The following is a 27516-nucleotide window of genomic DNA, read 5'->3' as shown; positions in this document are numbered from 1 at the left end:
CAGGTAAGAGCAAGATATTTGTGTATTATTGGATAAGGGTTACTTTTTCTTCTTGATGTTTTGTAAGAGAGATGGAGAAGTTTTAACAGGTTCCAATCAACTAGGAGATATTTTCTTTTCCAATGTTCAAGATATTTATCTGTAAGAATGTCTGTATTTGCCTTGTCATTTACTGAAAGGATCAATGCATATAGTTCATGGCTAAGCCAAGATTTTATAATTAGAGAGAAGCAACATAATTATACATTTATGGAGTATGTCTATCTTTATTTTGATTTTTATAAAGCTTTTCTGGAGTGATGTTGTTTGCTAGCAATAATATTAATCAAATTCTTGTTCACAGCTAAAGTGGATAGAATTACAATTTATTTATTTATTTGGTTTGGTAAATCAGAACAATTTAGCTACAATTACCTTTTTATTAAAGCAGAAAGGATCAAACTAACTTAACTAAAACAAACAAATCCTCTGGCTGCATTCAACAAAATTTTGGTGCAACAGAAGTTCTTTTAGATTAATAGTCATTCAGGGTTATATGTTCTTCTATAAACCAAAATTGCATGCAAATGGCTTTGTAGAATCATAAAGCTTTGGCTATTTAAACAAAAATGCCATCACTCGTGACACTAATATATTTAAGTGTGAAAATATTGTAATGTGATTGCATTGTGATCGCAAAGTATATATGATATTTTGGTAATCATTTTTATGAAAATATTAAATTGGCTATAATTTAGGATAACTTTAATCTTAGGTTTAATTCTTTTCACTGATTGAGTAATTTAGATTAAATGTAAGTATGTTAAGACTTAATTGTGTATAGATACTTTAAAAAAAATGGTAACCTATCAATAATGATTTTAGAGATGATTAAGATCGTGCAAAGTGTAGTGTATTCAGAAAGTTTATGGGTCTTCCTCTTACCTGTAATCAACCCATTGTTTCAAGTATAAACTATATTGTACAAAATGATCTGGTCTAATAAATCTAATTATCATTTATTATTATTATTATTTTAAATCACTACTTTCAACTTTTAAAATCTAAGGGAATACAAAGTAATTTATATAATTGCAACTTGAAAAAGAAATGGATAAATAAATTGCACACACAACACCAATATCATCAATATGTTATTACATGATAACAAATCTAATGATTTTAAAAAGATAAAAGCAATTCTATCAATAATAATAAAAATAATAATAACAATTAAACAAATATGGCTCCAGAAGAAAATATCTAAGACCAGATCACTCACGTCCACCTCTCTTGTATACATGTGAAAGCCATTCAAGCGCAGCAGTAGTATGCATGTCAAACTCTAAAAAGAATAGCTAAGTGCCTTCTTGTAATCTTTTAGAAGAATCCTCAGAAAGCGAGCAGGTTTTGACTCTCTAGCCCACATGAATAAGTAGGAAAAAAAAATTAAAAGACAATTTGTGAAGAGGGGTTCAGTAATGTTGTACAGTGGTTAGTATATTTCATAGCATTTTCTCCTTGTTGCTAAAGTAGGTTCTGAATTTCACAACTTTTTCTGGGAACACTTGATAAATGTTTAATCACTTGTAGCAGAAATGTTGAGTTAATAGATTCATCATCCAAGAAACCAATCCCAGTGGAAGTCCATGCCAACTCGATTGTGACCAACAGAAAATTCTGCCTTCTTGCAACCTACTGAAGGGCAAACATAAAACAGTTGCGGTCGCAGATGTTCATACCTCAGATTTCGATGAATGCCTCACACATACCAGATCATCCAATTTATTGCCATCCATTTTGTATAGAGAGACACCTTCCATTTGGACAAAGTGATCACGTGCTTCCTTTCTTAGACTCTCAAATGGCATGACCTCCCATTTGTTGTAATTTGAGTACTTCCTGACCTCACTCATATCTGAAGATCCTGAGATGGGCCCATTGTTGTTAGTGTCTATATTTCCCCACACCTTGCAACTTCCAAACTGTCCCGGACCCTGACCCCTCTTTAAGCGCAAAGCAGCAGCGTGAGCTCTGCTTATCATTTCTCGACTTGGCACATCTGACCAGTCTTGTTTCCTCTGGGCTCTCATGGGAGAATGAATCCTAATAACCTGAAAATATAAGCCATAAAAAACAGTTAAGTTAAATAGCTTGACACAAATATTACGCAAAGGATAAAATATTGCTATCTATTTGCCGTAAAAGGAAAACATAGTCATACACCAAGGCATTCTAGGAGCTGATAATATGCACGTCCTTGAAGCGGATTGTGCCCCTTCCTGGGAGTAGAGAAGTATCGCGTCCTACAAGAAGTATTACAACAGCAGTTAGCAAACAGGGGACAGAAGGCAGCATCTCCTATGCACATTTTGAAAACCTGAAGTTAATTAAAGAAAGAAGACGATTATGAGAAATTTCTTAAAGCCTTAAAGATATAAAGACATCAACTTATTTAAAATGTTGCATACATAGAAAAGAAAGAAAATAATTACACGACTTTCAGACACCTAATGTTTTAGATATTCTAACTCTCTTGTTCCTACCCACTTTAGACTTTTGAGAAACTTCATAGATGACTATAAAAAAACATAAAAATAAAGGGCTTATATCTTAACAGAAAATTTAGACAGAACTGCGAGAACATTTATAACATGTGAGTGAGGATAAAGCAACAAACATCGCAGATTTGAAAATTAAGTTTACCATTCAGTATAGCCAGGATCAACTGTGAACCCATATATGTCAACGATGTCACACATCGAAAGTGCTAGTTCAATAGATTTCATTCCAGTTCCCTTGGCACCTCTGCGTAGCACAATTCCTTGGAAGAGATAAACAGGATTGGGAATATTCTGTAATGCAAATGTTACAAGAATATTAGGTGCTTTCAAGAAAGGTTAGGTTATCTAATCAGACTACTGAAAGCCATAATATTCTTGGCCAGCGGACCTACTATGAAAACTGAAGAAGCAATAATGTAAAAGAATGATTGAGGCGGTATCTATTTTGATTGATTGGAATGAACCACACTAAAGATTCTGTAGGCCATGCATATAATCTTATGAATGACAAAACCATTGTTCAGGCAATCCAGCATGAAAGCTGACTGCATATTCAACCATTTCCCATAACAAACTATTTACATGCATAAACATGATAAAGCTGGCTTTTAGATGCCATACTTACCTTTATCATGGCATTAAAGTCTCTGTGGGTTACACTTTTGATTATAAGTACTTCATCCGCTGCAGCAGAAAAAACTTGTTAGAATTTGGCATTGCCTTTCGAACTCGTTGAATAAGATCAAAAGTGAAAATACACATGCATCTTTATCAAATGAAATGACACGAAAATCCGGCGACAAATGTATAGAACAAGTAATATGTGGGAATGTGAAGAGATTGGTTCTTATAGTTGTACTATCATACTTGAGACAAACTAAAGCCAGAATTCAATTAAACCTTCTTCTCCTCCACTCCACCTTCCAAGTGAAAAAGAAAAAAGAGCTCTCTGTTTTATCCTAGCTAGCAAGGAAAACACTTCAGTCTGCATTCTGAACTAGGTTCTTCCATTCTAAAATTATGTGTAAGGCTAACAATGAATGTTTGCCTTTTGATTAAAGAAAAGCATAACCACATCAATGGGTCACATCTGATTGTCCTCAATATAGAAGCTACCATACATAGAAGACTATGGTAGCAACTTTGCCAGCACTGAGCCTCATAAATACATTCGTTATTTTAAGAAATAACAATAAACTACATAAATCAGTTGCAGTGTGAAACCAAGATGAAAACTCACTAGATCCATTGAGAATCTTAACCATGTTACGAGCGGCACCCCTAACAACAAGGCGGAATTCCCTCTTTAGCCCCACGTGCTTGGCATATTTCTGCACAAAAATCAGAAGGTGACATGAGCACTTGCACAAAATTACTAACCACAGCTACCAAAAGAAGGCAGAGGAGACCCTAATATACCTCTATATGCAACAAATTAAAAGACAAAATAATGAAATGGCCACATTGAAATACAATTGCAATAAAGACTGAGGATGGGGTTTTAGAAACTATTCAATCCTTGTGCTGACACAATACTCAAATAAAATAAGGAGAAAAAAAAAAGGGAAACAATTGGCCAGAGACTGGGGTTGGTTGGTTCATTTGGAAACAATGCAACATTCAGGTTTGAATTAATAGCCCCTACTATTTCCAGTTTACCACATTAACGGGGGCTTCATTGTCTCGTATAACAGCATCATGACTATCAATCTCTTTTCCAAACTCTGTCTTTAGTAAATCTCCTGAGTTACCAACAACTGCACAGGTTTTAAACTGCCGGGGACGGAAAGGGGGTTTTGCTGGTAGAATCAAATTAAGATGTTCCTCACAAAGAGTCTGATTGTAGCATTTATCAGTTCCTCTGCAACCCAAAAAAATCAGGGCATATAAGCTTAAAGTATTCCAGGAGACTCATAGAATTTTGGGGAAAAAATTATAAGGGAAAAAGGAATCATACAATTGAGCAATCCTTTTTGCTGCATAGTCTAACCACCCATCTGGCCGAGTATCAAGGTATTCTCTTGTTAGCACTGTGGTCATGTTACGATACTGCATCTCTAAAGACATTAGAATGTATCATTTCCATAAAGGATAACAAACTAATTAAATGAATAAACACCAAGCACCAACCTGTTCCCACAATAGAATTGCATCACAAACATCATAATGATACTCCAGTGGTTCAAAAATCTTAAATTGCTCATTATACTGAGATTGAAAAAAAAAAAAAAAGCGGTTAGCATCTTCTAAATATTAACAAAAAGATTTTCATAAAAAAGTCCATAGACATGATTGAAATAGAAGAATAGAGAGAGAAGCAGACCCAAGTGCTGTTAGTGCCTGGCGGAAACTTGAGAGTTAACTTGCAATGGTCAATGATATGTGCCGTCAAACCGAGCCCTCTGTTTGCCTAAATTCATTTATAGCTTCAAGATTTCAGTAAAAGCACAGAATTCAATTCACACACTAAAGATTTCAATTACATCATTAACAAGACTCTTAGAAGCAGCAATAATATTATTGCTTCCATTTTAGTTCTAGCTTTTTCACATCATTTTTGCATAAATTTTTTCAAAAGTCCATTGTTTAATAATTCAAAGCTAGCCAAAAAGAAAAGATTCAGAATCAATTACTTCAAAAATGGAGAAAAACAGATTCAGATCTAAAAGTAGAGAAAAATTGAAATAGCTAACCACGCATTGTTGAACAGAGAATTGAAAATTAGATAAAGTACGAATTTCTTCTTTATACAGATCTAAGCTTCGATCACCTGCATAAATTATAGAAAACATCAACTAAAATGAAAAAACTAGGATTCTTTTCAAAGTTTTTCAAAAGAAACTAGAAAGAATTAAGAAAAAGAAAAACCTGAGAAGAAAGAGGACTGAATAGCGAAAACGAAAAGAGAGAGAAAAGCGGCAATGCAGACTAAATGGAGAACTGCTGGTCTTCTACTGACGCCGCTTGTATTCTTGTGACCTCTCATTTCTCACTCTACTCCTAATCTACTCTCTGGCTCAACTCAAACTAGAGATTAGAGCATAAAGAGAAGAGAAGAAACACAGATCAGAGTCCCACAGACCAGAGTATAAGCCAAAGCCAAGCCAGTAAGAAAAAGGAAACCGACACCGTTTAGTCATCGGGTATTAAAATGGTGTCGTTTGGGTCCGTCATTTGGACCTGTTGCGTGACAAGTGGCATTATACAGTACTGCGCGCTCAGGTCGGTACTAGACACGTTTTTCTTGGGGGTCCAGCTTTTGTAAAGCGCGGGGATTTGTCTTCCAAAACAAAACACATAGTTGGAGGGTCTTCTTTCTTTCGCTTTGGATCAACACTAGAGCTAGAGCATTCGTCACATGAACAAGGTAAGTTTCTTTCTTTCTCTTCTTTTTCTTTTTTCCTTGAATTGAGTTCTTGCATTTTCAGATTTCCAAGAGATTATAATTGTTTAACAATGACCTACTTTTTGAATAACAATGTTACAATTGTCTTGAATAATAAGGTTTTGGCATAACACGGTGGACCAAGATATGGAGTAAGTGGTCAGTTTTGCCAATAATGGATCAGAAGAAGATGTTTCAGGCTCTTCAAGACGTATAAATAGCCAAAGAAAGGATCATGTGCAGTGATTATGTGGCTGCCAGAAAAATTTTACTAAAAATTCAGTGCTATCTTCCGCCCTTTGACGACATTGCTGGGATGATCGCTGTCTGTGATATCTTACACTCGGCGGGCTATGGATTCTTGGGCTGTGACACTGACTACTACTGGATTCTTGAGGTTTCACCGTCGGCCACTGAGTTTGCTATCAAAATCCAAAATAACAAGTTGGTCACACTTCTAGACCCAATTAAGGACAACTTCCCTTGTGCTGCATCAGCTCTGAAAATCACCCATGATGCATTTTCTGTGCTTGCTAATCCAAAGAAACGCTCTATGTTTGATATGAAGCGGGCTATTAGGTTGCAATCTTATGGTTCTGAAAACCTGCAGGAAGTTCATGTTGTTGATTCCCCGAAGGAATACCTTCAAGCTGTCAAATGGCAGGAGTCTGAAGTAAGGTATACTAGGTTTCCATGTGATATGCTGAATGCTATCAATGTTAAAGGCACTAATGAGCATAGTGGTGGAAATTGGGCGCAGGAAGCAAGTGATGGTTCTGCTAATTTTCAACAGGAAATTGATGGATTTAGTGCAAAGTTTCCTTGGGATGTTACGTCTACAAGCAGTGATGATCACGATCGTCACAACTTCGTCACGAGGACTGAAGAGTTTGCAATTGGTCAAGTCTGGGCTGCTCATGACGATGAAGGCATGCCTAGAAACTATGCACGGATTGTTAAGATTAAGGTTCATGAATCACCCTGTAGAATGTATATCAGCTGGTTGAAACCTGTCCCAGATACTGTGCATGGGAAGAAATGGTGTGAGGCAGGGTTGCCTTTGGTCTGTGGATTATTCGACGTGGATAGGGGTCAGACCACTCTTGTTGAACCGACATCATTCTCACACAGGATGTCTCCAGATGAGTGGGCTGGTTGAGATTTACCCCAGAAAGGGAGAGGCTTCGGCAATATACAGGGATTTTGAACCACTAGCATGATGCTCAAATCTCAATGCAAGGAATGGCCGCGCATTGCAAATAGTAGGAATTCTAACTGGATATTCCAATCAAGGCAGTATGCTGGTGGCAGGTTTGGTGAAAGTAAAGGGACTGAAAAATGTATATAGCACAGGTAATGCTAGTGAGTCTCCTTTTCAAGTTCCAGGAAGAAACTTATTTATGTTTCCCATAGAATTCCAGCATACACTTGTGCAGATGAAGAGATGGATAAGCTCTCGAACAGGATGTTTAAGCTCAACCCTTCGGCGACACCTGCCCAGTCCATTGAATCTCTGCCACTATCGGACACAGAACTGCTGAACCAACAAAGAACAGCAAAAGATTTTGCTTCAAACCAAGTATGGGCTGTATATCATGGTACAGATTCAATGCCTAGGCGGTATGTTGTATTGGAAAATGTCGATTCAGAGAGTGAAATATTGTTACATACTTGGAGCCTTACCCCATATTGATTGATGAGATCCACTGGATCAAAGAGAACTTACCATTTGGTTGTGGATTGTTTGAAGCTGGCAAGACCAAGTTGAACTTGAAGTTAACTAGGTTCTCACATATGGTAAAGTGTGAAAAGAATAATTTCTTTTACAAAATATTTCCAAACAAAGCAAAGATTTGCGCAAAGTACAGGAATTGGAGTAGCAGGTGGAAGACTGCCGATTTCAATAACTATCAATGTCAAGTTGTTGAAATTGTTTCAGAGTTCTGTCAGGAATCTGGGTTAATAGTAGCCAATTTAGAAAAGGTGGCTGGCTGCGCTACTTTAGTTAGAAGGCAGTCTTATATGTTATTCTCTATTATAAGTAAGAAAACTTTTAATTTATCTTCTTTTTTTTTTTTTAAATCCTTTAAGAGTCACATTTTTTTCTTCCACATTTGTTCTTCATTTAGAGAGAAAGAAAATAATTCTTAAATATATATATTTTTTATTTTTATTTCTTTTTTATCTTTAAGAGCTATAATTTTTTATATATTTCTTATTAATAAAAAATAAATAAAAATAGAATGGAGCATATTATTAACACATTCATATTTCAAAATAAATTAAATTAAAAAGTTTAACTATTTTAGACATACAAATAACATTTGTTGGAGATGCTAAGCGGCTTTAAAATCATAATAATCCAGATGAGCACAAGTTTCAATTACACAAAGCACCACTTGTTAAATTTAACTTATGGACGGTCCATTTAATAGGAACATCTAGAAAGGAAAACGAACTTAAATGATTTATTAATTAGTTATTACATTTATATTTATCTATTTTTAATTATAATTATTTAATAATAATAAATAAAACAATCAATACTTGATAACAATTGATAAATTATGTCATATTAACATTTAATTTAATATATTAACATGGTAGACCAAATCTACCAAACATAATCCTTCGTCTTAATTCCTTATCAGTAGCGCTGACCATCTTGTTATTCAGACCTCAAAGCTCCAAAAAACAAGACTTTTAGGGTAGAAAAACGCCAAATCTCTTGCCCAAAATATATGGGTCAAAAGGTAATGGCAAGATGAATTCTGAAGAGCTCAAGCTGTACATTTTGAATGTCCTTCACACTTCTGACAATATTTTATTCTCAGTACCGTCTACAAGTAGTCTAAGCTAATTCAGAGTTTCATTTCACAGGATCCACCTCTCAGAATGAACACGATTTACAAAAGTGCAGCTGTAAGAATAAGCTTGCACGTCAGTAGCGCCTACCACCTGCTGTGGACATGAGGACTCGATTCTGTTTCTTTCCTTTCTTTCCAATCTCATTCATCTTAGATACATTCAAATTTTCTCCAGAATTCATTCTTGAGGTTATATTCGCAAATGTTGGTGTACCTGTATTTCTCGTCCCTGCATCCATAAACAAAAAAGATCCCATGACTGGAGATGGAAAAAAAATTCGAGGTAGTTGCCTGAACGGCCACAAGGAAAGGGAAAAAGAAAATTCGTTTGTGCCATTGTTTATTTTAGGTATGAATCCATAGGCATTCAAAATCTCGTGCATGGGGAGACATGCCAAGAAAAGAGTAGAAACATTAAACTAGAAAAATACCAGATACACCAGTAGAATCATTTGTCACTTTGTTGCTATGCAGAGCGCTGGTTTCCTCAATTTTCAAGGTGGGAGAATCGTGGCCAGCAGCAAAACCAAGCCTTGTAACATTCGAAAACAGTATCTTCTCCCCAACAACTGGAGGGCTTGATGACATTGGGGGGCTAGATGGCATTGCAGTGGAACTTCCAAGGGCTGGAGATTACATATATAAAGAGAGAAGAAAGAAAAGAGGGAGCCACAAGTAAACCACTAAATACAAATAGTCCAGCAACAATCACCTAGGACACATTTGCAATATTAAATAACCGGTGATAAGAGAACAGTCAGGACTGCAAAATTCAGATTCTACAATGGTCTTTTAGATAAAAGAACTATCTCAACATGTAAATTAAGAACAATAAGATTTAAGAAATTACAAGTCCAGAAAGACAGGCTTCATTACAAAATGCCAAGCCAAGAACCATGGATCCTGGTAAGATCATGATGTAATATAACTCCGATGCCACAGCAATGTTATTTTGATAAAGAAAATTAGTAAGATATTCTCTTATTTAGGAACTAAGCTTTTGTGCATTTACAATTTTGCGGAGAAGTCTATAATCACTAGTTCTGTTGGACCATCTAACCTAAGATTTAACGCAGCTAACCAGGGAGACAAATACACTATTTAAGGCCGTGGAGAAGTTCAGTATCAATCAATATGGAAGTACTCCAGAGTTCATCTTTAGCAATTTATGGGACCAGATTGATTATTAACCTATATGGATACCACCATAAAATATTTTGCCATTACAATGACGTAAATCTGCACATAAACAGCAGAACATTACCTTCAAAATCATCCATGGAAAATTTAGGAGAGTCATTGAGGAAGGAGTGTCCAGAACCAGATAAAATGGAATCAGGATGGGCAGCAGCTTCTGCCTTGATCTTCTCCTTCCGCTCCTACAAACAATGCAGTTCTAAAAGTATGGTCTCATGTTACGTTTTCACACAAAACTGACTGAAATGAGAAATAAAAACAACAAAATCACCATTGAGAACAGAACATCCAAATTTTTAACCAGCATATACAATCATCAGCTCTCCAAACAAATATCATACACATTCCTAAGCATACCAATCTTCTTTTAGGTTTTTCATCCCATAGAAGAAGAACATGTTGACAACTCAAGTTGTATAATTAAGGTCAAAATGAAAGATGTGGAACATAATAACAGTGGAACTAGTGGCTGCATAAAAGATCTTCAATTCATTCCAGGATATGAGGTTTATTTGAATCAGGCAAGATACTATACCACCTATGTGAACAAACCTTTTTGGCAAGTTCCTTCCTCTGCTTCTCACGCTTCTTAATCTCATCCATGAATGGAAACAGGGCATCAGGAGGTAGCACCTCACTCAGATCAATCTCACATAGCTGAAAATTGGAAAGTTGAATAACCATTACATGACTGATGAAATTGACAAATATACAGAAGTCAACAGTGAAAAAATGGTACTTGAAATGTTGTTGTCAAAGAAAAATGGCTCAAATAACGATAGCGCCTCCTCATGGCCTCCGACTGAGTTACTACCTCCAACTGCAAGATTTTTCCACTTATTCTGCATTTAACAGATATTTAACTCAGTAAGAGGAATCGAAGATGACATTCTATATTTTCCAGTTGCTCCAATTACAACACTCAAGAAATCAGAAGCAAGATTTTTGACGACAACGCTATTTTGCATCCATCCCAGTTTCAAGTAGACTCCCTATTCCTTTTCTGATAAATCCTTTCACCAAGATATTTACAAGAGGGATAAAAGTAGAGCAAAATCGAACAGTAAAAAGAATTGAGAAAACAATTTAATTATTGAGTTTACGTGGCTCCAATTGTTAGACAAATTCATTGCACCAGTAGAACACAGATATAAAACCCATCTCATAGCAGAGGTCAGGATCTCAATCTCAGGCAACCCTCTTTCTAAGTACTACTTTTTATTGTACTTCCACACGTCTTTATATAGCCTTTTCATTCACATCCACGGACTTGGAGGAGACTAAAACTTGTTACTCATACCTGTGCGGAAGCATATCATAGCTCCCATAGTGTTGCAGAAGACACTTCATGTTTAGGGGGTGAAGAATGAGATGCTGACCATCAACCGCCTGAAAACCAAGCACAAGTGAAAACAGCAACTTCAGATTTCAAACTCCAAAAATTTGGTATAATACTACTGGCACAGATGATGTAATTATCACACAGAAAGCATACGTGAAAAAGATAAAAGCAAATAGTAATAATAATACTGACTGTGATGAGTGTTAACCCATGGTATTTACTAGTTATGGTATAACCACCTGTCCTTACTATCAAAGAAATGTCATGCACCCAGTGCATAGGCCATGCAAAGTTTCCAATTAACAGGAAGCCCAGTCACTTTCTTACTAAATGCATGCTTAGAAGAGCACTGGCACTTTGATATTTATTGGCCTTCAAAAGTGAAAAAGAAGATTTAAGTACTGATGTGACTCATTAAACTGTAGAATTCAGTTCTTGTAGTTACTACCTTCTGTCCATTTTCATTTGACATCAATCACTTTGAATAAAACCAACTTGCTGACTAAAAGGAAGCCTTATCGGCTCCACATTTGCAAGTAAAAAGTACACATCAATTTAACTGTCAACATTCAGTTGCATTTTCTTCATTACCACTCTGAATCTAATTGAGAACAACAAAATACACAGACAATCAACACATCATGCAGATATATGTTACTCTTAACAAATAAGAAGCAAACTTTTCTAGGCACAGCTTCAATAAATCATGCTAGCTAAATCAATTTATAAACCTCATTGAGAAGGCAACCAATGCAAGCTTATAATTAAACTCCTCGTATGATCCCAACGGCTGCTAAATTAACTGTCAAACTAAGCAATATGACTACCTAAACGGCTACAAGTTAATAACTACGCACCAAATGAGGAAACATGCAATCTACATATCCCTAACCTGGTAGAAGTAGTAAGAGTCACTGTCCTTCATGTCTCGTGATTCATTCGAGATTTTTTGCAAACTCTTGCTTTCAGTGCACGAGGAAGAAAAAGTTGTGCCTTGGCCTTCTACAGTCATAACTGCATCCGATTTGAACTCTGACCACTTATTTTCATCTTTGAGATCAATGGGCCGTATTAAACTTCCAGTATTGCCACCTTCATCATCAGCACAATTTACATCTACAGTTGACAAAAGCTTCTGAGATTGTTTCTGGCTGTTGGCATGTTTGTAGTTTCTACTATTATCACTGTCCCACTGCTCATTCCAGTACTTCTTCCTCTGTTCTAATTTCTCCATCGCAGCACAAACATATGGAAGCTTCTCTAAGTCATCGACAAGACCTGAATCTGCTTTGGCTAACCAACCATCTAAATCTGCTATTGCTTTTCTGACAGACAGCTCTAAATCTGAAGTGAATGTAAACTTGGAGAAGGGGTTGTAGATGTCGCTGCAACTCATAAAAGTATCCCTCTCTGTTTTAGTTTTCAGAGATGGAGTAATGGAATCCTTTTGTCTTGTTAGAAGCATGAAATCTACGGTATTACCAACACTGTACTGCTTCACATTCTCAATGTAGATGGTGTACAAATCCTTTTGAGATACCATCACAAAACATAAAGGGCATCTTTTAAAGCAATCACCTTTATGATCCTCCTTGCCCAACAACAAATACCGAAGAATACAGGGGAAACAAAAAATATGTCCACACGAAGTTATTTGTGGGCACAAAGGATATTCCAAACAAATTGGACATTGCACTGGAACTGGGGTGGCATACCTCACACAAATTATATCATCCCAAATAAGCATTTTATCAGGATCCATCGATGCAGGTGTATAATTCCCTTTATCTAACAAAACAAACTTGTAATTAGCCTGAAGGAACAAATCTTTGTTATAAGGCTTTATCTTCTGCTGGCGCCTTGGAGGAGGAGCCCTAGGTTTAGGCCGACAAATTGGATCATAATGAAAATTCAATAAATGGTTAGCATTCATCATCTGCGCCCTTCTTCCTGATGAATATGCACTGCTTCCTTGACCATTGATAGGACCGTTACTTTGTTGACCTTGAGAAGAGGACATAGTTCCTGATGTTTTCCCTTTGGACCCTTGACCATCCAGGCGAGACTGAGAATGTATCTCTCCATTTTGCTGAGGCAAACTTTTCTTCTCATTTAATGTCCTTGATCCATTCACCTAAAGAAAAATATAAACAGCAAATTAAATCATTAAACATCACTAGACAAGAACAGCTTCTATCATTATTTCAACTCTGTACTTCAAATTTCTTCTATTTAAATGCCCATAAAATAATAACAGTGGAAACAGTTACAGAATTCAACTTTTAATGGGTATTTTCGAAAATGGGAAAGGGCAGTGTAGATTCTTAATCTAACACAAAAACCATTAACCTGTTTGGAAGATCCACCAGATTCTTCTGCAGCTGGAGCGAATTGGCCTGTCATTATACAATGCATTAAACATAGATTAGTCACGCAAACCCAAAAATCGCCAAGCAATTTTTTTTATATATAAAAAAACTAACAATACAGCGATTCAATGCAATTAAGTCACAAAACAAATAATTAAGTTACAAACAGTAGCTTGCAACTGGAACCAAAAACAACCAAAAGCATAAAAAAATTGACAACCATAGACAAAATTCTAACTCACATAAACTCCCTAGGGTTCCATCAAAACAAAACAAACAAACAAAAACATAAAATGAAAAAAATTTAACTAGATAGAACCAAAAGGAAACGAAAAAGAAATAAAGGGAGGAAAAAAGAAAAAGAAGAAGAAACCTGATGGAGAGATGGGAGATTGAGGAGGATCGGTGAATTGGATAGAGTGAAATTGGCGGGAGAGGGAAGAAGGAGACTGAGGAGAAGAGATAGTGATGTTGCCATGATTAGAAGAATTAGGGTTTTGAGAGATTGAATCGAAGGAAGAAGACGAAGTGGAACCTTGAGATTCGATGGGCAAGATGGACATGAAATTTTAAAAAAGAAACGGAAGTTCTGGTAGTTGGGCGCGTTTGTGTTCGCTTTGTTCCACGACTCCACACTCTTATTATGGCCACCGAAGCTTTTCTCTTTCTAATACCATAAAAAAAAAAAAAAAAAAACTCACTTCTCTCTCCGTGCCACCGGTATCTGCCAGCATCTCCACCGAATATTGGTTGTCACGGTGGTATGATTTTACAATTCTGGCCCTCTTTTTTTCCAATTTTTCCAACGATAGTTTTTTTTTTTTAATTTCTCCAACCATATTTTATAATAATAATAATAATAATAATAAATATAATAATAAATTGTAAAATGGCAAAAAGAAAAAGTAAGATTTTCGTAATAATAAATCAAATTTTAAATTTTTTAGTAATTTTATTTAATTATTTTAAAATTTTATAATAATATTTGTTTTTAATTTATTTTAGAATATTTTATGATAATAATTTTAAAATTTTACAAGAAAAAAATAATATTATAAGTTAAATATATTTATTAAAAGAATAATAATTGTGAATTAGTAAAAATAGTTATAAAATTGTTTATATGTATATATATTTTTCACACATTTTATATTTAAACACAATAAAGTTTTATTGATTTAGTAATTTTCTTTTAGCAAGTAAAATTAACTTGTTATATTATTTATTGTAAAATTTTAAAATTATTGCCAGAAAATATTTTTAAGAATAAATTAAAAATTATAAAATAATTAAATAAAATTACAAAAAGGTGAAAATTCATAATTTAATTGATATTAAGTATTAAAAAAATATATATAGAAAGATTAATGATAATAGATATGTATTTAACTTTTAAAAGAAGTGATTAAGTAATTATGTTTACGATACGGATAAGAACAACTTGTAATTGATCTTTTATCCTTATTTTTTTTTTTGAAAGAATCTTTTATCCTTTTTTAGATGTTTATTAATTGTTGGATTTTGTAATTCAATTTTTATCTAATCTTCCATTACGTTTTTTATAATTATATATTTTGCTTAATTTGATGATTAATTAATAATATAATAAAGTTTAGACAAGTAAATTTCACATTATATTACAAGAGCATAAAAAAGGAATTATTTATTTCAAGCTTGACTCACCAAGAATATAATAAAGTTTAGACATATTTTCTTTTTTTATCGAATAAAAGTAATCAACTTATTAGATGCTTAAAATCTAAGCTTTAGAATCAGAATCCAACTAATATTTTTAACATAACATTAGATAATAGCTCAACAAAAATGAGCCACCAGTTTATGAGAAATATCACTACTATTATTATATGAACTTGATCTATTATATTATTAAAAAATTATTTAATAAAATATGATTATTTTATTTTAATTTTTTTATATCAATTTTATTTTTGAATAGTTAACTGTTTTGTGTTAATTTTAGTTAATTTGTACAAATAAAACTGACATGTAAAAATAGATTGAATTAAATGTTATAATTTCATTGGATAAATCAAAAGATGATGATGTGATAGACCATATATCTATGTAATTATTTCTTCCAATTCAGAAGCTTGTCATTTAGTTTTTGATGCAAAGTTATTATATAATAAAGTATGTCAATTTCAAACACAACTATTCTAAACTTTATTTCTCAATAGTTATAAAGATGGAACATAGGAAGTGATTACTATTTTTACACCCACACCTGACCCATGATACATTCTTGCAACAAAGAAGAGCTCCAGAACATAGTTACCAAGAATATCTTTTGGAGCATTCTACCAGTGGTACCATTATTTAGACATCAAATACATGGTGGGATGTATGACCAAAATCAATGGCAAAGGTGCGAATTTCCATGGGTGCAAGTTGTACCACTAGTTTTGCAGGATCTACAGGCCCGCCCCTTGCCACTGTTTCTTGTTTCGCCGAGCCCTCTACTTTCCAGACAAGTCTCTTCTTTTCCATTTCTTTCCTTTCTTGATTGGCGGATAAGCTTGTTTCCACCACTTTGCCAATCTGTGAATAAAAAAAACATGGGAACAACATATTACCATTGCTAGCAGAAAAAAATAGAAATGATGCCGGTTTAGTGTCAGGAGACTATTGCTTCTACCTTCTTGCCAGGGAACAACTTCTTCAGTTCTACACTCGTCATTACTGAAAGATCCTTGTCTTCCCCAATCTGTGAATGATTCCATGAAGTGGAGCAAAGAAAAGAAAATGTCACAAACTGAGCTAAACACAAATGTTAATGGAGAGATGAAAGAACATGAACAAGATTTGGGAAAGAGAAATTAGAACCTCGTATAAATGTGCTAACCGCAGGAGAACTTTTCCATCATCAAGCTCCTGCGTATCTCAAAGAAAGATAATATTGTCAAGAGTAGAAAACGGATGTTATCAAATAAGAAAACAAAGGGCTAACGCCAAGCATCTCACTAGTTATTGGTACATGGCCCTGTAAGGGAGCTGGCCATTAAGGCCTGCTCCTAAGCTTAGGGAAGATTCTTGTTCCTTATACATGACTTGCCAAGTCAACTATAATAAACTAGGAAATGCTGGATTCCTGATTACCTGTAGAGTTATAACTGCAACATTATCAGGTAACCTGTAGGAGGGGTCAATGCCTGAGAAAGTGGTTATATGAGACTTCATCCAGTTATCTTCATCCTGCAAAAAGAAATTATTTATAAGAAACCAATTCACGAGAGTGAGAATGAAATGGCCTGTTAAGTTAGTTAATTGCTTTACCTCTTCAGCAAAGGCCAGCAAGAGGGGTGAATATATCTCCTGCCCAAAAGAACGCCGCCACTTGGCACCTTCTCCTACAGGATCAATTCTAAAATAATATTTTCCTTGGATCTGCAAAAAAAAAAAAAAAAAAAAAAGAAAAGTCAGGTAAGATAATATACAGATTAAGAAAATGTACCAATGAGGTCCCTTTTTAATGTGAACTTCGGTGGCAATCATCAGTTAACTGACTATAATATAAAATTTTCAGTTTACATGAATCCAAAAGCTTGGACTTCTATTTGCGTTTCAATGATATGGATGCAAGGATGTTTCTTAAGAAAAGAAGCGATAAATCAAACAGTTAAACCAGAATTCTATTGAAGAATTAGCTAATTGTTGCACTTGCATTCCATAGCCAGTGAAATGTGCTTACCGTCAATCCTGCACATTTGTCCAGAACACAAACTGTTTCATTTAGGGCTTCTGCAACACCCCTAGAATCGTCAAGTAGCAATCTCCTACATCACAAGAAGAGTAGGGGATGAATGGATGAGACATACCCGTTTATAGTTTTTTCTAAAGCTACAGAAGCACATAACACTTGGCTAATGACTTAGCTGAAAATCTGCTCCATGTCTTACACTACAAATGTTTATAAAAGTAATGCTACAAAACACTCCCACGCGTAAATGGAAGTTTTAACTTCCATCATCCACTCAGCTACTTTCTAGACAGTTTGGAGAGAATGTAAAAAGAGAGCCTTTACACTATGCGTGGTTGGAGGTTAAATGAAGGGAAATCCAAATCACCCCTGAATCTTGTTTGGCTATTAAATTCTTAAGAGGAAGAGGAAGGATAATCTTTTTCCTTCATTCATCTTATAGAAGGTGAAATTGATTACACTATAAAAGAAGTTCACCTAAATGAGAAGCAATTAAAAGTTTCATGCTTTGTCCTTGTCACCCTTAATATTAGAAAGAAAGAAAGATATAAATTAAACAATGAGGATTTTTATGTCTTTTACAATTTTAATTCTCTTCTATTTTCATTCATCCAAACAAAAGAATACCATCTCTTCTCAGTTGTCTTTTCTGAACTAATTGTTTATTTTCCAAAGATAATAAGATTATTTGCTCTTCCTATTCCATTCCATCCCTTCTCCTTCCATTAAAATACCAATCCCTTCCCTTTCAACTTGATAAATGGGTTTTAAGTAGAACCCATCCACTTATATACACTATAATTGCTCAGTAACCAAGCGATGTGGGATAAATACAACTTCTAACACCCTCCTTCAACCTTAGCGTGACATGCAAACGGGCCGGATCCAAACCCATCATCGTAGACAAAAGGCCGGCTCTAATACCATGATAAATGGGCTTGACTAGAACCTATCCCTAAAAGCTAGCTCAAAGGAAGAGGATGCCCAATCCACTTATATACACTATAACAGCCCAATAACCAAGCGATGTAGGATAAATACAACTTCTAACACATCTCATCTAGCCTTGCATAGTGTTAGGGGAGAGGAGAAATTTCTTTATACTTTCACTGAATAGGCTTAGGGCTGACAAATCTCAGCATAGTTAAGAGTCTTACGTAAATTCTTTTGATGTTGATAGTTTTTCTGGATTCCGTTCCATACACGTAATCTCTCTTTCTCACACAGGCAGCACCATTTTGGTGTCATACAGTGATATTTTTCCTCTTTAAAACAATTATTAAAAACAGGACGACACAAAGCAAGATTACTCCATTAATTAATAAAAGTAATCCCTTAAGACAGTAACAACAGTCAACAAAAGTTAAATATGTGAAAGGTGATAACAAACCGATGGAGCATCAGCTCTATTTGTCCATCCACTAAGCTAGATCCTCCTAGAGGTCGATCCACCAAAACTGAAAATTCTTTCTTATCATCTTGAGTATAAATTCCAAGATTAATCTGAATGCACAAAGATGATACAAAAATTGATATTAGAGACACACAACTATATCCTCCTCAGCACTATTATGTGATCCAGTAATTGAAAAGAAAAGGCCCATTCCTACTAAGTGTAAGCTGAATACAGGTTCACTTTTTAAAAGATAGTGCATGTGAATAGAAGCTGCTAGTGTTCCCTCACTTAAGCAAGACAGTTGCCTTTAGAGAAACATACAGGGTAATAATTTCCAGCAGCAGGTTGGTTTACTTCCAGGTCCCAGTCTGTTCTATAATCACGAATCTGAAAACAGAAAAGCCTTTGGTTCATTTGACGTTTCAAAATAGAAAATGAGTGTCAACAAAAGAAGCAACTTTTCATATATGCAACAAAGCAAGCCAATTTTGTAAAAAAGTGGCATTCTTTTATCTATCTTCTATACAAAACTGTTGACAATATTTAAGTTTCATGAGGACATTGTTGAGAATATGAAAAGTAGAACTTTAAGCTAACAGCCCTACATCATCCAAACAAAAATCCAGCTGACAATTTTTAGCATGAAACAGAACAACACATATTCGACTTACTTTTTTGATAAAATCACGTCCACTAGAATCCACATAGAATGTTTTTTTGGTATCCAAAGTAGTTGTAATTTGTGTTGCAACTTCTTTGCCAGTTCCATCATCGATGGGTATAGGCCCAACCTGTTACAGCAGTTACCATAAAATGCACCATGTGAAATGTGTAGCAATTAAGATCCAGTGAAAAGAGAATTTTTAGATCAAAACAAACGGCAAGTCTGTATTTCATTTTACTTCCAGGAAAGCAAATATATTGCTTAAATAGAATTAATTATTAAGCAGTCATCTGGCAATCTTACAATAAATTCGACTTCAACATGCTCTCTCCCCTTGTATAATCTGGTGACCTGCATGCATGTACAGAGCAATTAATGAAGGGCCGCATAAAACTGGAACCTTTACGAGGAAAACTACACATCTAAAAGTAAAACCAAAGCACTACACATGCAAAATCCCTAAAGTTCCATATATTGTCCAGACCAAAGTCCTCCCCTTGGTGTTAGTAATAGTCCACCAAGGTTTTTATATACAGATTATATCAATAGATCCTCCCCAATGTGTGAAAGGGGTGGTAGTGGCCCCCACCTACTTCATGGCTCTCATACCATTTTGAGACCCTAGTCTGCATGGTTTACTGGCCTAATAGCTTGGGATGGGGCTAGGCCTGTACCTGAGGCTCAAAAGTCACCCCTTAATATTAGTAATAAGTTCGTCAAAGCTCTTACATATAGATCAAATGGATAGTCCCTTTTCCAATGTGGGACTATAGTTTTATAAAACAAACATAGAATACTTCGGAGTAAGTAACTTGTTCTTTCCAGATCATAATGTATAGTTAACTACACTTTTCCATAGAAATTATTTGTCAATCTTCTAGGCCCATAAATTCGGAACATTTAAATGTTACCAAAAGAAGTTAAATTTATAATTTCCAGTTGAAGGTCAAACATTAGGATTAAATTGAACTTGAAAAGAGAGTTCATAGTTTATCTATTTCTAAATCTAATTTTCTTAGCATCTAATATGTGATAAAATATCTCCAACTTTTTCAGAAGAAATTAAACATAAGCACAACCATGTTATAAGAACAAACCTGATAAATCCATTGATTAATCTGTTGATGCACTTCATCAATTATAGGTCCATGCATAACAGTCAAAGGAAGCTGGAAAATTGAACAAAATTGTCTAATCAGCCAGAAATATTACTATCTGATAATATCAAATATGTTAGGCATTACAAACCTGTCTTTCAGGCTTTATGGGAAATGTCCCATTTGGACGGAAGATATATGCTCCTGCATTCTGGAGGAACAAAAAAAAGAAAAAAAAATGATATATGCACTTGGAAAGGAGATCTAATGCTGATATTGAACTGAGGTCAAAATCCTTTGTAAAGGAGAAGATAAAGTTGCAAGAGGAACTTCTTTATCCATACCTGAGGATCTTTATCATTTCCGGTTCCATTATATGCGGTATAATAACTGAACGACTGTTCAACTGATTCTTCAACCTAAACAAGTTAGCAACACGTGTTATTTATACAAACAATTTTATATTAATGCTTGAAAACATATATAAAGACAGATACAACAAGACATAAGAACAATAGTAACAATCTCAAAAATAGTTCTAGTAAACACAGATTTAACAGCATGGTTGCAAACTTACTGAGCTTCTGCTATTAATATAACTAGTTTGTTTGCTTTCATCTGCAGAAAAAGTAAGCTTCAAATTTCCCTGACCAACTTCTACAGTAGATTGTTCATTTCTTTGAAATGTGTGTATGGCTGATTTGATTGAAGATGCATCTATCATTGAAAGCAAAACCATTGAAATGAAAATTAATGTCAAGAAGGAGAAATGGGCTTAAAGTCGCCTTGCTTAGTAAGATTAATTACAACAAAATATGACAACTATATTAACTAACCTGTGGTTTTGGCACCTGTAATGGTGTAAGTGCTGAAACCAAAAGGTGGAACAGATACTGCAAATGCAAGCTGATATTTAGGTGTACCCATTGGTGGTCTACCCAAGTATGCGTGAACATAGAAGTTCCTTAGATATACAAAAGCATCTGCTAGAGGGAGAAGTTGTGATTCAATTTCTTTTCCCGCAGAATCAAGCACAGTAACTTTGTCAGTCATAACCTACAGAAAATTGGATCTTGTAAGGCAGACGAATTACGAGCCCATCTTCTTATATTTAGCAAAGTTATATGTAGTGGAAAAAGGTGAAAATCCAAATGTATTTCCTCAACTGAGATCTAGTCATACATTTTAATTAAAGTTCAAGATAGTGAACATAATCGCATGAATGGAAATACTTACCGGAATTCGAATAACATCATTTCTTGGCCATCCTAAAGAATTGTAGACCACAACAATCTGTGGATCAGAAGATACACACATATAATGTTTGAACATGGAATAAGAAATCACAGGTAATTTAAAAGTAGGATAACACTACTTGGGATGCTATATTATGCTTACCAATTTTTTCCCAGGAGATTCGTTAATTTCTGATGCAGGACAGTAGCTTATATTTAGAAGTGGGCACTGGAGGAGAGAAAAGAAAAAGGAAAGAAAATTTGCATGTGAGCTTAGCTTAAATCTAAACTTCACAGAAAAAGATACCATGTAACTATTGCATCCTGCTGACTTCAATGTTAACATTATTGGAAACCCATTTTGTGGCAAATGCGACTTCAAGAAGCTATGACAAAGAAGGTTATAATTCCTACACGCGTTCAAAATTTTCAAATTGATGACTGACCTATTTCATTTATCATCACATACCAATGCCACTCAAATATTAAGCATGTCTCACAGTACAAATAAAAGAGCAAGAAAGAAGATAATAAGAATAAGTGAATTCATTAGGAAATGGACAAAGAACAATTCATCCTCAATAAAAAGGATCCATGGAAATATAGGCTTATGATTTGTTTGCCTGTTGAAATTTTGTAGCTGGACTCTGACATCCATTCTGTGACGTCAATTCAGCTAAGCAAGCAAGTGAAGATGCAACAACTTTTTCAGCCTGCGTAAGATGATAACAGAATGGTTAACATTTAAAACTAAATAAGAAAATTCAAATTAAACAAAACTGTGGTCAAACCAAATAGTCACCTCTGTGTAGCCTATTGACAGTCGTTTAGCATAATCATTAGCCACATGTTGCTTCTCTGTACCAGTAACTGCATCATGATGCTGAGCAATTGCCATAGCATCTGCCAATGAGTCTGTGTTTGGTCCTGCATTACTTCTCCCTTTAAAAAATTCTAGTTGCCTTGCAGCCTGATTTAATGAGAAAGATAAGATCATAGCCAGGAAAATTGTTGTTGGATCATGATGGATTAGTTCTTCAAACAAATTAGAACAATCGCATGAATGATACCAAGTAGTAGCCGCTCATCATTCTGACATAGCGTTTCAGGGCTGGTCTACTTGTAAAGTATCCTGTCCAGTAAGCATTTGCCCGATCTGCATAACTGGAGTTTAAATGGTCAAGTTCTCAGAGTTGTTTAAAGTAAAGAAAGAATCCACAAACAGATTATTAATGACATCAGATGTTCAACTCACGGGAAAAAGTCCCCAGTCTTTGCTGGCCAGGACTCATTTGTAGCATGCTTTGCATCAGTATATATGGACGGGGTAGAATAGAGAGCATTGACACGCCCATCCTAAAAAGAATTAACACAAGATCATTGAAAATTAACTGAGTTAGCCAATAAGATGAGATGTAGCCATGTAAATGGTAAAAATAACAGAATGCAAATATTTCTCTATAATTTTGATTGTGAATAATAAAACAAGTCTTAGAAGGTATTTCTATCTCTAGAGATTAATTTATATGGCAGTAATGATCTTCATATTGATCAACAACCCCGACTTAGCTCCTGTCTTTATTTGCAACTGGTAAACAATAAGGTCCCAGCAAAATGGTACTTGAACCTGGTAATGGGAATAACAATCCTTTCATGATGAATGAGACATGTAATTTACAGAAGATCCCAATACAATCACCATATATAACTGCCATAGGCAATTAATAGTAGTTGAGCAATCACTAGTTGGAAAAATTTAATTTCACTCTGTCCCATGTCATGTTGACCATATTGATCCAATTGAAACTCATTTAACCAACTACCTAAGAATAACCACTATTTTGAGGACATACCAGAGACAGGGAAAGTGTTTTATTAAATAATCACAATGACTTAAAAACCAGCTAAAAAATCAACCAAGAGGATTTGTGGAACACTTACCATGTTAACATAATGGATCAGCTTATCCATCTGTCGGAACCATGTCTCCGCATACTGGAACTTAAAGTCTGTTCCCATGGTCCACATTATATGATTTGTTCGGGTTATGTTAGCCTGAGAATGGATTAGTTGCTGTTAGCTTTAATTGATGGAAGGTCCTTGTGAATAGAACACTAGACTCTCTTGCATTGCTAGTTTGGAAGACAACTAAACAAAAATGATTAAAATTCCAACACAGATATGAAACTCTTCATCTCTATTGAAAAACTGATATGACCCAATAATCCTCCAGGAAAAAGAAAAAGAAAGAATCTTACCAGAAACTAGACATAAATATAAAAGAAGTTCAGTAATATTTCAGGTAGGCCAAACCAATAGCCATTATGGTCTTTCGTAGACATGCAAGCTCGGCAACCCTACTCAAACAACTTCATCTCTCATCCGGAATGCATGGCATGTAGCAGTTTTTTCTACAAACTTAGGTATCTACATAACTAAGACATTACTCAAACACTTGGTTTTAGACTTAAGCACTGTGCTTAGAAGAAATATGGAGAGATTCATTCAGTATATCCAGCTCAGAAAATTAGAAAAGTCCCTACATGATAAGAGTACCTGTGATAATGCAGCAGCAACAAAGTCATCGACTCGTTCTTGGACATTGTAATCAAACAAATTGATATCATCCTTCCATGGACAAAAAAAGCAACGTTAGCATTACAGACTAGCAAACACTCAAGACCTTCATAATAAATGATCAGCTTTTTCTACTGTTTTACTTGAACAACAGGACTCGGGTCATTGACTTCAAAGTAGAAACCACCAGGTGGAGGCTCATAGTTCTGGGGGAATGCACCAGCAAAAATCTATAACAGTGAAAAATAATGCTCAGACTGACATGAAAAGATTCTCGCAGAAAAATTAATGCCTCAAAAAAATCAAATCTAAGAAATCTGTTGTATTAACCTGTGCAGATGAACCAAGACTCTTAGAACCTTGCCAAACAACTTCAAGACTCTTCTGAATTTTACGCTTAGCCCTATCTTGGTAATCTATCCGCCCAAAGTAAAGAGAGTCAAATCCGACCTGCAGAGAGTAATTGCATCAGTTTCTTGTAAAGCTTGATAAGAGGGGGAAAGATCTTAATCGTTGCAGAGGTAATTGAAGTTAAAGATGGAAAAGGTACTTCAGCTCCCAATAAGTAAGCCTGCACTGCAGAATGTCCAAAAGGGTCTATTTGCCAACCAATTCTTGGAATCACACCAAATTCATTTTTGATAAATCGATGCCCTAGTGTTGTCTGGTCAATCATGTCTATGTAATGCACCACTGCCTCATCATGCATGCACATGCCTCCATTTCTATACCAATCAGTGAGAGAGAGTGAAAAATTTTTCAGATCCTGAGAAACATTTTTAAATAGCCCAAATAACAAATTTTTCATAAACATGAAATTCAATTGCTAATCAACACTTGGTATCCAAATTCTTTTTTGTTATAGAGGTCTGGCGCAGTAGCAGTATGTTTTACATGAATTCCAGCTGACCCGAGCTCACAAGTTTCTTGACAACTTGCTGGAGAGTCTCTCTCTGATTTCTCCACCATCGTTGGAAAAATGCCTACGTAGCAAAAGAAGAAATATAGTCATAGATTACAAAAAATTTTACAAATTACAATAATTGAACAAAAAAGGTCCAAAAAATTAGTGTCTAGTTGGTAATCTATGCAATAATTGCTTATATGATGGGCTTCTACAGTCCTTATGCAGCAGGACTGAAATGATACTCCCTTATGCAGCAGGACTGAAATGGCACTACAAGATAGTGCCAGCACCAAAAGTGCAAACGCTTATGCTTTGAGGCTTTTCCGCAACAATAAGAAAAATGCTTCAATTGAACAATTCTAGCAATTCCGAGATGTTGTAGAAGTTGATAACAGTGCTAACAACTTAAAACAGCAATGATACAAGGATCATGCATGCAATTTAATATAACAGACTGGTGGGTTTTCTTTGTATTTTCAATTCAACTACCTATTCACTTATTGTTCTATGCCTACAGTATGTCTGCTTCTCTTGAAATCCAACACCTCCTCCAGAGTATAAAAGCCTCATTCTCCATTTTATTCCAGATAATGCATGGATAACACTTGGAGCTTTTGAAGATCAGCAAAAATAACCCCCAAATAATTTATCTCTCAATATAGATTATCCATTTTTTTTTTCTTTTTTGCCCCCACCATTGTCTCAATAAACAAACACTAAAGTTAGAAATATCAGAAATGGGAAAGAAAAAGACATACCTGTTCGACATAAATGAACTTGCGGTTCTTGTCAGCCAATAGTGCAGGAATAAGAGAATCCAGTACATTTTGCACGCAAGCACCCTATCAAAAAAAACCATCAAACACTCTTTAGGAACATTCATCCGTAACAGCATATACAATCAACCAATTACTACACCTATAGACATGCATATAAAGAAAACAAAGAAAGAAAAGAAAAGGGATTACTTGGATTGAATTGTTAGAGCCAACATAGTACTGATCAACAGTCTTTAACCAACCAACATCATCGTGAGTGTGAGCAACCAAGTGAACATTGAGCTTATCTGGAACTATGCCTTGTGAAGTGTTATAAACGATGTACTTCGAGTCTACCCAAGAAATTGCAATGCCCAGATAAAGAAACACAAAGAACAACACTTTGATCTCCATTTTGGAGCTTTAAGTGAAGTAAGAAACAGTAACTCAGTTGAACAAAGAGATCATAGACAGTTGTTTGTGGGTTATAACGATTAAGAGTGATTTATCAGATAGGCAAAGAGTTTAGGTTTCTAATGGATAAGGCTATTAGACTTTATAGAATTAGAAATATATATAAGAAAAAAAAAATGAACTTTGTCAACTTCTTTAGCAAATGTTTCTCTTTCTCCAGTGAAGCTTCCATCCGAGAAAGTAATAAATTATAGTTTTTGGGACTTAATTGTAGATTTTGAGACTTAATTATTTGCTTATATTATTAAAATTCGTTTTAAATTACAAGAAATGTGACCCAGAGAAATGGGCTTGGCTTTAAAGCGGGTGCGCTTACGAAAAAAACAGCTCTGTTAGGCATTAGCATTTAGCAGGTAGCAAGTGCCAAGTAGGTCGATTCTTGAATTTGTTAATTGTACTCGAAAAGCATATTTATTTCCTTTTAAACTGATTAAGCTATCTTTATTTGGAATCAAATCTGCCTTAACTCATTGGTCCATTGATATAGCCTTTATAAATTCGTCTTATTTTCAGCCTCAGTAAGTCAGTGTGTTTTAACTTGAATTAAACTTATTATAAACAGCAAATTAATCATTGTCTTTCTTTTTGTAACTAGTACATATTATAGTTTTTTTCTTACTTGTAAGCCTTGCGAACTTCAAATTTTTCCTCAGATTTTCCAAATCCAGACCTTACCAGTGAAGTGTCGCTTTGGGGACTTTTCCCCACTAGTGCAGACTGTCCCTACCCCAGATCAGGGTTGCTTGGCTTTGCCACTAGCTTCTAAGTTTAAACTTCAATATTGTGACTTTGAAGACAAGTCAAGGGACCACATTGCAATTGACTAGGTTGCTCAGCCAGTTTTGAGCATCAAAATCAAATGCAGTTCTGAACTTCTCATATCCACTTGCAAAATTTTGTTTTTTTTTTTAAGGAATTAGTTATTTAGGAGGATATTCCTCAAATTATATGTATTGAGTAGTGCGTTGATCGTTTGGAGAAAAAGTA

At 35.0% G+C, this 27516-nt stretch overlaps 3 protein-coding genes and 1 non-coding gene across 5 annotated transcripts; 1 reads left to right on the top strand and 3 right to left on the bottom strand.

Annotated features, from left to right (window-relative positions):
• Nucleotides 1-1078: 1078 nt before the first annotated feature.
• LOC8273109 (sialyltransferase-like protein 1) lies at nt 1079-5648 on the bottom strand. Its single transcript, XM_048377982.1, has 11 exons — nt 5412-5648; nt 5237-5313; nt 4867-4953; nt 4674-4751; nt 4501-4592; nt 4203-4404; nt 3784-3874; nt 3169-3227; nt 2686-2834; nt 2204-2285; nt 1079-2093 (listed from the first exon to the last, which is right to left on the bottom strand). The coding sequence occupies exons 1-11, from the start codon at nt 5527-5529 to the stop codon at nt 1716-1718; spliced, it is 1413 nt and encodes a 470-aa protein (XP_048233939.1). The 5' UTR covers nt 5530-5648; the 3' UTR covers nt 1079-1715.
• A 115-nt stretch (nt 5649-5763) lies between these two features.
• On the top strand, nt 5764-7993 carry LOC8273108. Its single transcript, XR_007216980.1, has 3 exons — nt 5764-5910; nt 6048-7082; nt 7240-7993. It is a non-coding gene; the product is annotated as an uncharacterized LOC8273108 (transcript).
• Nucleotides 7994-8460: 467 nt separating this feature from the next.
• On the bottom strand, nt 8461-14398 carry LOC8273106 (RING finger protein 10). The gene is made up of 9 exons (XM_002512795.4): nt 14077-14398; nt 13684-13730; nt 12227-13468; nt 11293-11381; nt 10732-10834; nt 10545-10649; nt 10060-10174; nt 9227-9421; nt 8461-9024 (listed from the first exon to the last, which is right to left on the bottom strand). Exons 1-9 carry the CDS (start codon nt 14264-14266, stop codon nt 8870-8872), a joined length of 2241 nt encoding a protein of 746 aa, XP_002512841.2. The 5' UTR covers nt 14267-14398; the 3' UTR covers nt 8461-8869.
• A 1465-nt stretch (nt 14399-15863) lies between these two features.
• On the bottom strand, nt 15864-26737 carry LOC8273105 (probable alpha-mannosidase At5g13980). Of its 2 annotated transcripts, XM_048377979.1 has the most exons (29): nt 26266-26736; nt 26056-26139; nt 25285-25373; nt 24941-25115; nt 24721-24840; nt 24534-24620; nt 24370-24441; nt 23755-23868; nt 23069-23169; nt 22884-22977; nt 22616-22783; nt 22437-22526; nt 21977-22042; nt 21815-21871; nt 21415-21634; nt 21156-21295; nt 20923-20997; nt 20730-20789; nt 20579-20650; nt 19785-19832; nt 19489-19608; nt 19139-19204; nt 18812-18924; nt 17413-17497; nt 16998-17108; nt 16821-16916; nt 16548-16595; nt 16360-16428; nt 15864-16262 (listed from the first exon to the last, which is right to left on the bottom strand). In XM_048377979.1, the coding sequence occupies exons 1-29, from the start codon at nt 26467-26469 to the stop codon at nt 16041-16043; spliced, it is 3066 nt and encodes a 1021-aa protein (XP_048233936.1). In that variant the 5' UTR covers nt 26470-26736; the 3' UTR covers nt 15864-16040. The 2 variants fall into 2 exon arrangements, with proteins under 2 accessions (XP_048233936.1, XP_048233937.1); XM_048377980.1 differs by lacking the exon at nt 19139-19204 and having other exon boundaries at nt 26266-26737.
• Nucleotides 26738-27516: the final 779 nt, after the last annotated feature.

The sequence above is a fragment of the Ricinus communis genome, chromosome 8 (genome assembly GCF_019578655.1).
Source record: "Ricinus communis isolate WT05 ecotype wild-type chromosome 8, ASM1957865v1, whole genome shotgun sequence".
NCBI classification, from domain to species: Eukaryota; Viridiplantae; Streptophyta; class Magnoliopsida; order Malpighiales; family Euphorbiaceae; genus Ricinus; species Ricinus communis.
The sequence above is the reverse complement of the archived record's forward strand: the minus strand, read 5'-3'. Positions and strand labels throughout refer to the sequence as shown.